The 15,492-nt window shown below is 41.1% G+C and overlaps 2 protein-coding genes across 3 annotated transcripts in view; one reads left to right on the top strand and one right to left on the bottom strand.

The window, feature by feature from the left end:
- LOC122740012 (N(4)-(Beta-N-acetylglucosaminyl)-L-asparaginase-like) overlaps positions 1 to 2,311 on the bottom strand; it is a 61,034-nt gene extending 58,723 nt beyond the window's left edge. Inside the window, exon 1 of the mRNA XM_043981782.1 lies at positions 1,990 to 2,311. Coding sequence (XP_043837717.1) covers positions 1,990 to 2,311 — 322 coding nt within the window. The remainder of the gene's footprint in view (positions 1 to 1,989) is intronic.
- Positions 2,312 to 2,548: 237 nt separating this feature from the next.
- The window catches only part of ACTR2 (actin related protein 2), a 66,337-nt gene continuing 53,393 nt past the window's right edge, over positions 2,549 to 15,492 (top strand). For both annotated transcript variants that reach the window (XM_043981779.1, XM_043981778.1), the window contains exon 1: positions 2,549 to 2,678. In XM_043981779.1, the coding sequence (XP_043837714.1) occupies positions 2,631 to 2,678 (48 nt within the window). In that variant the 5' untranslated portion in view covers positions 2,549 to 2,630. The remainder of the gene's footprint in view (positions 2,679 to 15,492) is intronic.

Here is a 15,492-nt window from a genome sequence, read left to right as displayed (position 1 = left end):
TACTCACATGTGTAGGGACTGCTTCATTCTCCTTATTTGTATCTACAGGACCTAGGACAGTACCTGGCACATAGTAAGGGCTTGATAAATGTGTGTTAATTAATCTTCCCAAGTTCAAGCAAAGCTGGGGAATCAAATCCAGGTTTTCTGTTTCTAAAAGTAGTGCTCTTTCCATGGCCTCTTGGATTAGTTATGGCACAGATGAGACTTGAAAGGGTTCTTTGAATTTGTTTTTTTAAAAAAAGTCAGTAATTGTATTTTAATATCGTTAGTTTCCTTTGTCCTCTGGTGTATTTAATTTTATACATTTAAAAATACTCTCCTGAGAAGAGATCCATAAGCTTCATCAGACTGCTAAAGGGGCATACAACATCAAAAAACAGGTTAATAAACCTCTGGACTAAAGAGGCTGCATCGCTGAGCTTGGGAGGTAGAAGAACTGGGTTCTCATCCTATCTCAGATAATAATAGCAGCTATCATTTATGTAGCTCTTTAAGGTGGGCAAAGTACTTTACATATTATCTCATTTGCTAATATTTAGCCTAAGGGTGAATAGTTAAATCTCCCAAAGTTTGGTTTTTCTCCCTTGTAAAATGGGTATAAAAATACTTGTAGCACTTAACTCAGAGTTGATGTGAACCTAAAATGCTTAGCAAAGTGCTTCCAGATAAATATGAGCTATTAATATGAATATATATGCTAATGTTATATTATTATATAGCAGTGCTACACATAAAATATAACATTTAATATATTAAATACCATATTATTACTGTAACACATTAATTACATATTATCTATTGAAATGCTTTGATAGGTTAATATAATCCATATGTGTATTAATACATATAAATAGCAGTAGATACACAGAATACGTATTAATACATATTGTATAATTTAATACATACAAGTGTCAATTAATACACATAGTATGTAGTAATTAATACGTATAAATAGTATTGATCAATTAATATACTGAATATGTATAAAGGGGCAGTTAGGTAGAGTCAGGTATACTCCTCTTCCTCAGTGCAAATATGGCCTTAGACACTTTCTAGCTGTGTGACCCTGGGCAAGTCACTTAACTGTTTGCTTCAATTCCTCAACAGTAAAATTAACTAGAGAAGGAAATGCAAACCACTCCAGTGTCTTTGCCAACAAAACCCCAAATGGGGTCATGAAGAATCAAACATGATTGAACAATTAAAAAAATACAAGTATTAAGTACTTAATAATATAGTATGTACTAATACAAATACTTAATACACATATAATGTAAAAAATAAGTGCCAATTACTTAATATACATAATATGCATTAATACACATGTGTAAATACATACAATTATCAATTGATAGAGGTATGTTTTAATGCATACAAGTATTAATACTCCATGATATTTATCAATACACATAATATGAATTCCTTAATAGGCATAACATGTGTCAGCACAGTTGTGTTGTTCAGGCATGTCCAAATCTACGGGACCCCACAGACAAAAGATCCCAAGGATTTTTGTCCATTGGGTCCTCATTTTACAGATGAGGAGCTGAGGCAAATAAGGGTTAAGGGACTTGTCCAGGGTCACACAGTTACTAAGTGTCTGAGGGGGAATTTGAATTTATCTCCCTGACCCCAGGCCCGGTGCTCGCTCCATCCTCCGCACCACCCTTGCTGCCCAATTAACGCATCAATATGTATTAATATACTTACATGTTATTAATACATGTGACATATTAATACACAAGCATTAGTTAATTAATATATATCACATTGTTCTATTAACCTATCGATAATGTGTAACGAATGCATCACCGTGTCACATTATGAATAATATGATGCTATGTAATACTAACGATACGTATTCTAAGGGAGCGAAGGGGGGCGGGGTTCTCGCTCCAGGGCGCCCTCTCGCCCCCGGCTTCAGGAGGGTTGGCGGGGTCACCACCTTTTCCATCCTCCTGCCCGCCCTCTCCCGGTGCCCTTCACCTTCCATCGCCGCCTGCAGGGAGTCCGTAGACCCAGCCCCCTTCTTGAGCATCAAGCCCAGCTTGCGCACCGCCGGCATCGAGAACGCCCAAGTGCCAACGGCGGCAGCCATGGCAACGCACCGAGAAGGACTGGAAACGAGAGGAAATGGAAGGAAGAAGGGCTCCCGGTGGCAGGGCGCGGCGGCCGGAAGCGGGGTAGAGGGCGTGGGCGGGAGGTGGGCAACCAGAGAGAGAAAGAGAGAGAGAGAGAGAGAGAGAGAGAAGACAGAATCGGCCGGACAAGGCGAGGGGCGGAGCCTCCGCCTCCTCCAGCTTCTCATTGGGCAGTAGTGCTGCCACTCCTCGGTTGAACGCTTTCTTGGCGTCCTCCATCCTACCTCTCTCCCTCCCCTCTCAAGGAGCTGTCAGTTATACGGAGGCGGGGCGGGGCAGGTCACTTCCGGTTGGGTCCAGAAAGTTGAGCTGAAGGAGGGGCTGAAAGAAGGAGGAGGAGGAAGAGGAAAAGCGAGCCTGGGCGGTGGCAGCGGCGGCGGCTGGAGTAGCTTCCCCAGCAGCAGCAGCGGCGGCGGCGGCGGCGGCAAGCCCAGCTGAAGAGGGAGAGAGGCAGACCGGCGGCGTTGGTTCTCTCCGGGGCTCACGATGGACAGCCAGGGCAGGAAGGTGGTGGTGTGTGACAACGGCACCGGGGTAAGCGCCGAGCCCGGGGGAGGCCTGTGGGAGCCAGAGCCGAAGACGGCCCGGGGGAGGAGGAAGGTGTGTGGGCAGGCTGGCTGGGCGCGGCGCTGCGCGGGCCGCCAGGGCCTCAGTGGGGGGCCTCAGGTGCGGGGCTTGAGCCCTCCCGCCCCCGCACCTCTTCCTGTCAGCACCCCCACCCCCACGCCGCGCCTTTTATCCCCGGGGTGGGGGGGTGGTCTCCTGCTCGCTCCCTCCCCAAGTGCCTTGGAGGTGGTGCTGGGGACCTTGGGGATGGGCCAATTCAAGATAGTCCTGCTCAATTCAGAGAAGCTCCTGAGTTAAAAAAATAACCATCATCGGGCCTTCCTCTTCCTGTAAAGCGAAGGTAGAGCATCGGAGGGAGGCAGGAAGCGAGGGGTAAAAAAGGAAGTAGGGCCGGCAGCCTCCGTCTTGAAGCAGCGTCTCTGGAGGGGCTCCTGCAGGGGAACCTGGGGGGAGGTTCCCGACTTTGGATGTCCCGGGGGTCAGCGGCGTTTAGGTGCCCAAGTGGGAGAGCCCTGGGGGAGGGGGGCGAGGACTGCAGAAGTCCCCAAGGCCAGTGTGCTGGTGACCTTGGAGGAAGTTACTAAGACCCTTCTGTTCCTCTTTTTCGCCTGACTGCAAGTTGCAGATGAGCATCCAAAAGCGCAAAGAGTTGTAAAAATGGGTTATTCCCACCCCCAAACCCCTTCCTCCTATAGATGCTCCTTTGGGGGAGGGGAGGGGAATCTGCCTTTTTGTGTCTTTTATCAAATGGTAGCAAAATCAGAACAAGATTGAAACACGATTTATTTTGAATGTGTTCTCCAGCGATAATTTTATATTACATTTGTTCTCAACTCTTGAGATTGCCACAGCATACCAATGTGTGTCTGCTTTTCTGGTGATCCTTCCTACACTTCTCTCTCCCAGCAGGGTCTAGTATATGAATTAAAATTTTAAAAGAAATTTGTTAAACTCTTATAGAATGATGCTGTCAAGAATGTAATGAACTTTAAATTAACAAAAGCTAAACCTCTTGTAAATTAGGAAATTGAAGCCCAGAGTGGTTGTGACTTGCACAACATATTTAGCAGCAGAGTTGGGACTAGAACCCACCTTTCTAATTTATTATTCTTTATTTCACAGGTCTGCCTCTTATAATTGTATGGACTGTTGGGAAAAAAAAAACATGGTTGGGAATCACTGTTACATTATTAAGTTCGTTTGGTGATGACATAGCTTTTTAAAGGGACTATTAAACATAAAGATACACAGATTTCCTATGACATGGTTTCGTTTTGATTTTGTCACAGGAGAAGACTGAAGTATAGGATTATGTCAGATTGATTTCCACTATCCTCACAGTAATGTTCAAAAAAGCAATGTTTTATATGTATTTACAGATCTGTATAGGGCTAGAGATAGTACTTTTGAATTCATTGGCATAGGGAACTTCTGGATAAAGAAATTCCCTCTACAGACAGTGCTGATTTATACCTTCTCTGCAATTTATTTATAGTCTTAGAGGAAGGATTTTTAATCTGGACCTTGTTCACTGATTTCAGGGGGACCCATGATGTTGGATGGGAAAAAGTTATATCTTTATTTTCACCAACCTCTAACTGAAATTCAGCATTTCTTTCAGTTATTTAAAAACATTATCTGAGGAGGGGTTCAAAAGCATCATCAGATGGTGCCAAAGTGGCCCATGATAAAAGAAAAATTAAGAACCCCTGTCTCAGAAAGTTCCTTAGTGTCAATCAGGGCAGCTAGGTGGAACAGTGGATAGAGCACTGACCCTGAAGTTGGGAGGATGTGAGTTCAAATCTCACTTCAGACACTTACTAGCTGTGTGACCCTGGGCACATCACTTAACCCCAGTTGCCTTAAAACAGCTGGGGCCAAGTTGTCCTGATATATATCCAGATGGCTCTGGAGGATAGAGTGAGGTTGGTGACCTTGCACAGCCCTCCCTCACTTAAATCCAATTGACTGCAAGTCATGATGTCACCCCGATTTCATGAGAATGAAGGACAAACAACAAAAAAAGTGTCTGTCAGCAGGCATATTAACTGTGTGCCAGGCACTGTGCTAAGGACTGGGGTGATAAAGGCCAAAAGACAGTGCCCGTTCTCGAGGAGCTCCCCCTTAATGGGGAGTTGGCATGCCAGTGCAAGATAAATTTACAATACTCACTGGAGGGAAGGCATTAGCACTAAAGGGGGATCAGCAAAGACTTCTTAGAAGATGGGCTTCTAGCTGTTTCTTAAGCTGTCAGGAGACAGAAATTGAGAGGGACAATTAAGTGACTTGCCAAAGGTCAGAGGCAAGACTCCAACTCAAGTCTTCCTTTCAGAGGTCTGTTCAATTTTCTTGCTTTTGGGCAACATCCTAGCTGCTGAACTCTTCACTTGTGTAAATCAAGTTATTTCTTACCTCCTATTAGTATGGCAACACATAGACAGCTACTTTCTTTTTTATGTAATAAAACACTAGCATTAGAGATGCTGGGCTGCTAGGTGGCACAGTGGCTCCAGGCTTGGAGTCAGGAAGCCTCATCTTCCTGAGTTCAAATGTGGCCTCAAACATTAGCTGTGACCCTGGGCAAGTCCTTTACCCTGTTTGCCTCAGTTTCCTTTTCTATAAAATCAGCTGGAGAAGGAAATGGCAAACCAATCCAGGATCTTTTCCAAGAAAACCCCAAATGGAGTCATGAAGAGTTGGACATGACTGAAAAATAACTGAACAACAAAAAGCATTAGAGATGGGCTTTAAATTTGATTTTGGAAAGCCCATTGTATAAACAGCACAATGAATTACGCACATTTTGAGGGGAAAAGGATGTTTAAAACATAAAATTTAAAAATCTAGTTCCTTTCATTTTCTGTTACAAATGATCTAGTAAATAAATTGATTTATTTTTAAATTAATTGTCAGTGTCTGCAAATATGAATACATTAATTTAAAATGAAGAAAGAACCAGCACTAGTAATGAAGTAGTATTGATAACATCATAAAACATTCAGGGATATTTTAACATTTCTATAACCTTTAGACATAGACATTTTAAAGCTATAGTCTAGGAAATCAGTTATACCCTGTCTTTTCTCTTGATTTTATTCTAGAACATTTCATATGCAATTAAACATTTACAAGGCCATAGATTTGTGTATGTAGCATTTTCATTTGTTTTTTTGCTTATTTAAAGTTTTCTTAGTGATGGGATTATCCCAAAGTTTGGTAATTTTTTATTACCTATTGGCCAGGCCTGTTGCCCTCCAGATGCTTATTAAGCCCCAGAAAATTGCAGAGCCTTCCAAATCGCTTAGAAAGTTCAGTTTAACTATTCACATAGGGAAACCTAAAGAATGCCTACTTCCTAGACAGATAAGCAGTTTGATAGGCAATCTGTAGCTTCTGACCATTGATAACATAATAAAACAGGGGCATCTCCAGTTATCCTGATCTATGTCTTGCCACTGGATGCTGCAAGTCATGACATCTCCTTCCTGATGTCATGGTGGTCTTCAAGAACAAAGGATACACAACAACATATTAAAAGAAAATAAGCAGCAGAGCAGGAATCTATGTTAACCTGTATGAGTTGACTGGATCGTAAAAGATGCTTAAAAAAAAGAAGTTAAACTATCCCTTAATACAGTTATGAGCTGTGCTGAGAATCGAATAAGAGGAGGAATGTTTGTTAAATTGCACAATTAATTTAATGACAACTCCCCTCCAAGATACTTCCTGTAACAAAACCTCTTATTTTTAACACCAGTAGTCTTACTGTGATGTTACCTAGTCACATATCACACTCTGTGGTTTATTGAATTGGAGGATGATTGAAAGGGAAGCAGAGAGATACATGGTAGGCATGGGTAGGATGTGGCACATTCCAAACCAGGAAAGGCTCAAGAAAGGCCTTGTAGTAAAAGATGTAATCAGAAATACATGCTCAGGAAGAGCAAAAAGATAAACCATTGGAGAACAAATAATAACTGATAGCTTGCCCATGCACTTCATTGATATCCACTGATGCCTGGAAAAGGAGAAGCAGGCTCCCAAATTATTAGATGGACCTTTTGTGGCAGATTTATGGGAGGAAATGAGGGTGGTGCACGGGTGATTTCTAGTCGTCATCATTGGAAGGGATGAAATCATAAATCCATTGAAGTATAAAACCATCAGAATATCGGCTGATATAATACTCAAGCATTTCACAGTTTTGAGGTAGGGAGGCGGTTTAATACTTTTCCATTTCTATTTATTTATACTCTATATAGCATTCAGGACAAGGCCAAGAGAAAGGAGATGACTCCTCAGCTAGACTGTTGAAGAGTCAAGAAGTCTGGAGTTCAAATGTGACCTCAGATACTTACTGACTGTATTACCCTGGGAAAATCACTTAACCTCTGTTTGCCTCCATTTCTTCAACTGTAAGTGGAGGTAAAAGAACAGCACCTTCTTTGCTGGGTTGTAGAGAGGCTCAAATGAGAGAACATTAATGAAATGCTGAGCACAGTGCCTGCCACTTAGGAGGTAAATCTATCAATGCTTCTTCCTCTCCCTCTTCTCCAAAATATCCCAGCCCTTTAACACTCTCCCATCTGTGACATAACTGCTGTCTAAAGTGGAGTCACAAAAGCTGGCCAGGGCAATGAATCTGTCCCCTAAAGTAACTCCAATCTGAAGACCAGGAGGGCTTTACACAAAGCTGAGGGACAGTGAGCATCCGAAAAGATCTTGACATTCTAGTACACTGAGATGAATCTAATTAGATACAGTTCAATAGAGGTAAATGCAAAGTCTTAGATTCGAGTTCTTTAGAAACCCACTTCCAGGGGGCAGTGGATAAAATGCCCGCCCTGGATTCAGGAAGTCCTGAGTTCAAATCCGGCCTCAGACACTTGACACTTACTAGCTGTGTGACCCTGGACAAGTCACTTAACCCTCATTGCCCTGAAAAAAAACCCAAAACAAAACAAAAAGAAACCCACGTCCAAATCACAGGATGGGAGAGGGAGACTTAAAAGTTTCTTTGAAAAAAAGGCTGGAATTTAGTGGACTACAAACTCAATATGAGGCAGTAGGGTGATGTGGCTGCTTAAAATAATATAATTTGGAGCAGCTTTGAGGGGCATAGCTTCTAGAAATAAGGTGAGTTGCTCTATACTTGGCTCTAGTTACACTGCAGATGGAATTTTTGTTCAGTTCTGGGCACCACAGTTTAAGGAGGTATTGATAAGCTAGCAATTATCCAGAAAAGGATAGCTGGGAGGTTGAAGGGACTGTCAATTAAGGATTGGTTGATGGACCTGGGAATGGATAGCCTAAACTTTGGAGGCAGTAGAATAGCTCTCTCCAAGTATTTGAAGGGCCTTCATTTGGAAGAGGTTTTTGTTTTGTTTGGCCCCAGGGTTCAAACTCAAAGCAGTGGTTGGAAGTTGCAAAGAGAGAAATTAAAATTTGATGTCTGGGAAATTTTCATTGGAGGACTTCAATCAGAGGCTGGACCACCATGTTTCTTTTCAAGTATGTTATAATGGGGTTGGACCATATGGCCACTGAAATCACTTATAATTCTAATGTTGTGTGATTCATTCAGGAATCCTTATGTAGTGGGGCAACTAGGTGGTGCAGTAGATAGAATGCCAGGCCTAGAGTCAGTAAGACTCATCTTCCTGAGTTCAAATCTGCCCTCAGACATTTAGAAACTGTGTGACCATGGGGAAGGCACTTAACCCTGTTTGCCTCAGTTTTCATATCTGTAAAATGAGCTGGAGAAGGAAATGGCAAACCGCTCCAGTATCTTTGCCAAGAAAACCCTCCCAAAATGGGATGATGAGGAGTCAGATATGTTGTAACAACTGAACAACAATGTAGTTGAGCCCTGAAGTTGGCTAGCTACAGGTTACCTAACGCCCTGTGAATTTCAGTAGTTTATATACAAGTACTGTAGTAGTATATGCATTTTCTGTTATTTAGCTGTCAATAGCTTTCTTTTAGGGACTGCTGATTATAAGAAGATGTTGAGGTTTCTTGAAACTAAACTATCATCTGGTTCACCTGATAGGAGATTGACTGGATAAGAATAACTTTGAGGGAAAGTCAGTAACTCTTGAGACTTAAGTTTTCTGAGACAAATAGAATTATAGGATGGTGTCCTAATCTCTATCTGATTAAAATAATGAAAAAGGACTATTTTGATAAAATTAATGGAAGAAAAAGATAAAAGCAAGGTTTAGATTTGCTCATACAAAACATTTTTTGAGCGAATGTAGCTAATGCTCTTAAATTTTTGCCTGAAAGAATATGATACACTGTGAATGTTCTTACCATTTGATGACTCAGTGGGAAGTAAGAGAGTCAGTTTCAACCACAATGCTATGAAGAGGAAACTATATATGGTAAAAATCTATTTCTTAAACACAGCCTTCTTGCACACACCAGGGGAAATTAGTAGCTAAGTTTTTAAATGATGAGAGGGTTATAAGCATATGCCTTGTCACATTTTGCCTTTTAAGGCTTAAAGTGACAAAATATGGTTTGAACAACACTTATTTTCTTCATTTTACCAAATTAATAGTTGTGGTAGTTTTTATACACTTTTTAAAAATTGTGATTTTGGTGCAGGAAGAATGAATGTTGGTGGTTTTTTGCCCCCGAAATTCTTTAGTATGTATTTTCTTAAAAAACATACTATTTAATTTTAATGCACAATAATAAATGTACCTTAATTTTGTTTTTATAAATGAAATAAGTTTACATTTTTTAAATTGGTTAAATTTACAGTATGCTCATGGAAGCTGCCATACATATGTGGGAGCTAGCACATGTACCTGGGAGAAGAAACTCATACGCAAGAGCTAACACTACCTTCATTTTGCCACTTGTATTTACTACTGGTAACAGACCTCTCAGCTTTTTCTTGTGCACTCCAGTCTTTTAGTACATATGAAAAATCACCTTGTCGGACCCATTATGGTTCCTTGTGGGGAAGAGCTGGGGGGACGTGGGGGTGGTCATTTTATACCACTCACTCCCCTGAGTCTTTTACTCTAGTACCTCCTAAGGGTTTGTAGATGACCTTTGGCTCTCAATTCAATTTCTGTAAACATTTATTAAGCAACTTTGTTTCTGTCAAAGTGCTAAGCCCTGGGGATACAAATAAGAAAAAGAAAGTCCCTTCTCTTGAAGAGCTCCCAAATTAAAGGGGGGGGTGAGGGAGGCTGGGAAGATCACATTGAGAAGGAAGCTGGAAGGGGTGGGGCTGGTGTAATGTGGGAGGCCTGGAGCCTGATGTTATAGGGAGGGGCAACTAAGCACTGCAGCTGATGGAAAGAGAATTACCCAGGCTTAGTATGTATTTTTAATATAGAGATTTTCTTTTAAACTATGTTCCTGTGTATAGCAGTTTTGAAGCAGTTTTATCTTTAAACTTGGTAACTTTGAAAATGTCTTTTCTCTTAAAGCTTTCTAAGCAATTAAGTCATAAGAATATTAAATTCACTGACTCAGCATTGTACATAGGTAATCTAAAAACACCCAGCTTTTAGTTGTCTGATTAGAAACTTGAACTACTACCTAACCAGTCTCCTTGTTTAGAAATAGACCATATCACACCTATCAGATTGGCTAATATGACAAAAAAGGAAAAGAATAAATGTTGGAGAAGCTGTGGAAAAATTGGAACACTAATGCATTGCTGGTAGAGCTGTGAATTGATCTAACCATTCTGGAGAGCAATTTGGAACTCTGCCGAAAGGGCTGTGGGACTGTGCATAACCCACCACTACTAGGTCTGTATCCCAAAGAGATCATAGAAGAGGGAAAAGGGCCCACATGTACAAAAACATTTATAGCAGCTCTCTTTGTGGTGGCAAAGAATTGGAAACTGAGAGAATGCCCATCAATTGGGGAATGGCTAACAAGCTGTGGTATAAGAATGTAATGGAATACTATTGTGCTGTAAGAAACGAGGAGCAGGAGGAGTTCAGAGAAACCTGGAAGGACTTACATGAACTGATGCTGATGCTGAGTGAGGATCAGAACCAGGAGAACTTTGTACACAGTAACATTGTGTGATGATCAACTGTGATAGACTTGGCTCTTTTTTCAGCAGTGCAATGATCCAAAACAATTTCATAGAAGTAGACCAGAAATTTGATCCCTTCTTACAAATGCAAATCAATTTGCTTCTTTCATTTTAGTTGTATATACATATAACCATAAGTGAATTTTTAAAACCATGAAAACTTAACTTTGCCCAAAGTCCTATAATTTCTCTTAGTGACTCACTTTTCTCAATGGCTGTTTCAAACCTTTTTTCTCTAAGACTCCCATGTTTCTCCTTCCCTCTCAGCAGAGAACTCTGCCTCATGTTTTGGGCTTTGAGCTCCATCTTTTCCTCTACCCTGTATCTTAAAAGTCCTTGTCATTGTACTCCCATTCTGTCCTCTAAATGCAGATGAAGTAGTTAGCCCCTCTAACTTGTAATCTTGATTCCTTCCCATCTCCTATAGACTACTCTTACAATTTCCCCCTCTCTAATCTTCTGTTTTCTTATCTACTGAGTCATTTCCTACTGTCTATAAACATGCATAATTCTTCTCTATCCTTGGGGGGGGGGGAGACACATACTTCTTTTCTTCCTCTGTTCTTTATCCACTTTTCAACTCCTTTAAATCTGGTCTGACTTTACCATTCAACTGAAATCACTTTCTCCAAATTTACCATGATCTTTTAGTTGCTAAATCCAGCGACATTTTTTAGTCCTCATCATTTTTGATCTCTCTGCAGCATTTAACACATTTGACCATTTTTTCTTATATAATCTTTCCCCTCTGAGTTTTTTTGGTGCTCTTCTCTACCTACCTACCTATCTGACTGTTTCTCATTGTTGGATTATCATCCAAGACCTGGGCTTTAGCTGTAAGTATACCCCAAGATGCAGTCAGCAGAAGCTCCTTACTCTCTCATTGCACTTGACCAGTTGCTAAACCTTGTCAATTTTACCTCCACAGGATTGCTTTTATTTGTCCACTTCTTTCCACTCACATGGTTACTCCTTGTCCCCCCTCCTCCCCCCAATTTAAGTTCTCATCACTTCTTGTCTGGACTATTGCAGAAACTTAATTAGTTTCCCAGTCTCAAGGCTCTCCCCTCCCCACATCACTGCCAAAGCGATATTCCTAAACTACAGATTTGACTGTGTTACTATCCTAATCAGTAAACTACTGTGACTCCCTAATGCCTCTGTGATGAAATACAGACTTCAGCCTACCTCTCCAGGCTTCTTACACATTATTCCCCTTTTCTTTAAGGATGGGGGACATGTGCTTATTTTAAGGTAGAACTCATTTTTCCCTCCAAATTCTCCCGTCTTATGAACTCTTTTATTCTTGTCAAGGGCACCACCATCTTCTCAGTTCCTTAAGCTCATGGTCTTGAGGTTATCCATGACTCCTTATTTACACTTACCTCACCTGTCTAATATGTTGCTACATCTTGTCATTTTTACTGTTACAACATTTCTCATATACATCCCCCTCTCTCCACTCACAAAGCTGCCAGCTGGAGCAGGCCCTCATTACCTTAAGAACTAGACTATTACAGTACATAACCTCTTAGTGCAGTAGCTTTCTGGTTGAGCTTCCAGCTTTATGTCTGTGCTGACTCCAGTCCCTTCTCCAGAAAAGTGCCAAAGTGATCTTCCTAAAGCACAGATCTGACCATGTTTCTCTCTACTCAAACTCTGGTGATTCTCAGTTACCTCTAGGGTCAACTATAAAACTATAAAACCCTATTGAGCTTTTAAAGCCCTTAGTGACCTTGCCCCATCCTACCTTTCCAGGCTTCTTAATAGTTTGCTCCCCACTGTGTACCAGCTATCCAGCAAAGCTAGCTTTCTTGCTGTTCTTTCTAAATAATACTTAATCTCCAGACTACCTTTTTGCTGGCTGTCCCCCATGCCCGGATCCTTATCCTCTTCATCCTTACTTCCTGGCTTCCTTTAAGACTCATCTCTCATTTCATCTTCTGTAAGAGGACTTTTTTTTCCAGGCTCCTCTACTGTTAATGCCTTCTGTGAGGGCCAAAATTTGATATGGAGCGTTATTTGGGTGACTCGCCAGAATACTGGGGTCCTGGAAATAATGAAGGACCTTTTAGGTTCACCCTCCCCTTTGAGCTGCCCTTTTTAGATATTTCTCCCAGGCCAATAAGAAAGGAGCCTTTAAGCTTTAGTTCACAAAAGGATCAGATTTTATTATTTGGGAATTAATTAAACAACAAAGGTAAAAGTAATAAAAATCAAAGATAAGGAAATAGGAAAATAGAAATACAGATAAATACTCTTAACTTAACCTATGCAATCCCCAGACCGTTTCCAATTAAGCTAGTTCAAAGGAATTTAGGGTTTTCTGTAATTAACTCAACAAAGCCTGGACAGTCTACAGTTGTCCTCGCCTGCTAGGAAAAACAGCTGCCCGAGACAGAGAACTCTCGCCACCACCACAAGGGGAGAAGTCCGAGATCCCGAGTTCTGGAAGAAGCTTAGTGTTCCGGAAGAACCCTCCGCCTCCCTTCAGGGAGCGTTCAGTCTTTCCTCCCCCAAAAGGGGAGGTCCTTCAAAAACTGCCTATGGAGAATTCTCCTTCTGACCTCAGTAGCATACGTAACCTCAGGGTGGGCCAGGTGTGGCCCCTCCCAAATGAGTCAGCTAAAAATTGTAATATTAATCTTTACCACAAATAATTTTTACCATACTTCTCTCTGAGATAACCTCCCATTTATGCTGTATATGTCATGTATGTGAATAGTTGTTTGCATGTTGTGAGTTTCTTGTGGGTGGGACCAAGGTTTTATTTTTCTTTCTATCCCCAGCACTTAGCTCAGTGTCTGGCACACAGTAGGTGTTTAATATATGTTTATTGACATGAGGTAAACCTCACTGTCTGAAATTACCTTGTATTTGTATATATCTTGTAAATACTTGTGTGGGTACATGTTGTTTTTCACACTTGCTTATAAGTTCCTTGAGGACAGGGACTGTTTACATTTTTTGTCTATATCCTGAGGAGCTGGAATGCAGTAGAGTAGGTTTTTGATTAATTCTGTTTTCATCATGTCACTTAGGTCAAGGAAAAAATTGCAAGAACTTTTTGAGCTCTCTTCCTTACTTAACTACTGTTTTCCTTATCTGCCTACTCATTAGGCTTTATTCATGGTGACTGCTTCTTCTGAAGATCCACCTCAAACATCTTTCTTTTTCTTAAGATAGATGCTAGGGGGCAGCTAGATGGCGCAGCGGATAGAGCGCCGGCCCTGGATTCAGGAGGACCTGAGTTCAAATCTGGCCTCAGACACTTAACAATTACTAGCTGTATGACCCTAGGCAAGTCACTTAACCCCAGTTGCCACACACACACACACACACACACACACACAGATAGATGCTGAAATTGGCCCTTGTAGAGAATAGGTATGTATATAGCTGATTACATTACATCATTTTGTCTTACCAAACCACCAGAGGCATTTAACCCTTCTTGCATTTATCTAGTCATTACTTTGGGGTCAACATAAAAGCATAATTTAAAAATAATAATATTTAATATGTTTTTCTATTTTATCAGCATTGTTTTATTATATAATATTAACATTATATATTAATATTAATATAATTTATATTTTATTAAAGTCTTATTCCAGTCCCTCATTGTGGAATTATAGATGACCCCGAGGTTCTTGAAGGCTATGCCAGTGGAGTATAGGCTCTTAACAGGTCTTATAAAGTCAGAACAATTCAGGTTTGAGTGAAATGCATTAGTTGTTTGATAGAAGATAATCATCAGGTTAACCACAAGGTAATTTTTGGCCACAGAGACTATTTGCAAGATCAAACAGTAAATATGTTAGTTGTGGTATGGGTTGTTGGAGGAAAGACTCACACTGAGAAAAAAAATGGAACCCACCTGGAATAGTTTAGCAGAAAGCAAGGAGATCCCCACCACTGGTCCATCCTTCTCCCTTCGTTTAGGATCTTTGACATCTCACAGGACTTGGGTAAGATCAGAGTCAACAACTCTTCCTTCTGATGAGATGGACCATCAGGTCTCATCATCTACCCTGCAAAGTGCCTCCTGAGGTCCTCTGGACCTTACCATCAGTCCTACATCCATTCGTTGTGCTGTCATTTGATCTTCAGACAGCTAGGTGGCAGAGTGGATAGAGCACTGGCCCTGAAATTGGGAGGACTTGAGTTCAACTCTCACCTCAGACACTTACTAGCTATATGACCCTGGGCAAGTTACTTAACTCCAATTGCATTAAACATCTGGAGCCATCTCCAGTCATCCTGATCTATATCTTGCCACTGAACCCAGATAGTTCAGGAGGGGAGTGAGGTTGATGACTTTGCACAGCCCTCCCTCACTTAAATCCAATTCATTGCAAGTCATGACATCACCTTTGGATATCATGGTCCTCTTTGAGAAAGAATGACAAACTGCAACGACAACATTTGACCTCCTTATATAATGTCAGGACCCCTTAGCTTGGCCATTTATCCTACTGCTGTTGCACTTAGGGTGTTGCCTCACCCAGTTTGAGAGAAGGAACTGTCTTGTTGTTTTTTAGTTGTACCCCTAGTGCTTGCTTAGTACAATAGTTGGTATGTAGTAAGTGATTAATAAATGCTTATTCATTAAGGTATTTACATTTACATAAAAGTGTCGGCTATTGTTGATGTTTGACTGTATCTAGGAGCTCATTATTCGAGTGAATTAGGAATAGGTTTTCA

This window comes from Dromiciops gliroides, chromosome 2 (genome assembly GCF_019393635.1).
Source record: "Dromiciops gliroides isolate mDroGli1 chromosome 2, mDroGli1.pri, whole genome shotgun sequence".
Classification (NCBI taxonomy): domain Eukaryota; kingdom Metazoa; phylum Chordata; class Mammalia; order Microbiotheria; family Microbiotheriidae; genus Dromiciops; species Dromiciops gliroides.
This window is presented reverse-complemented; position numbering and strand designations above follow the sequence as displayed.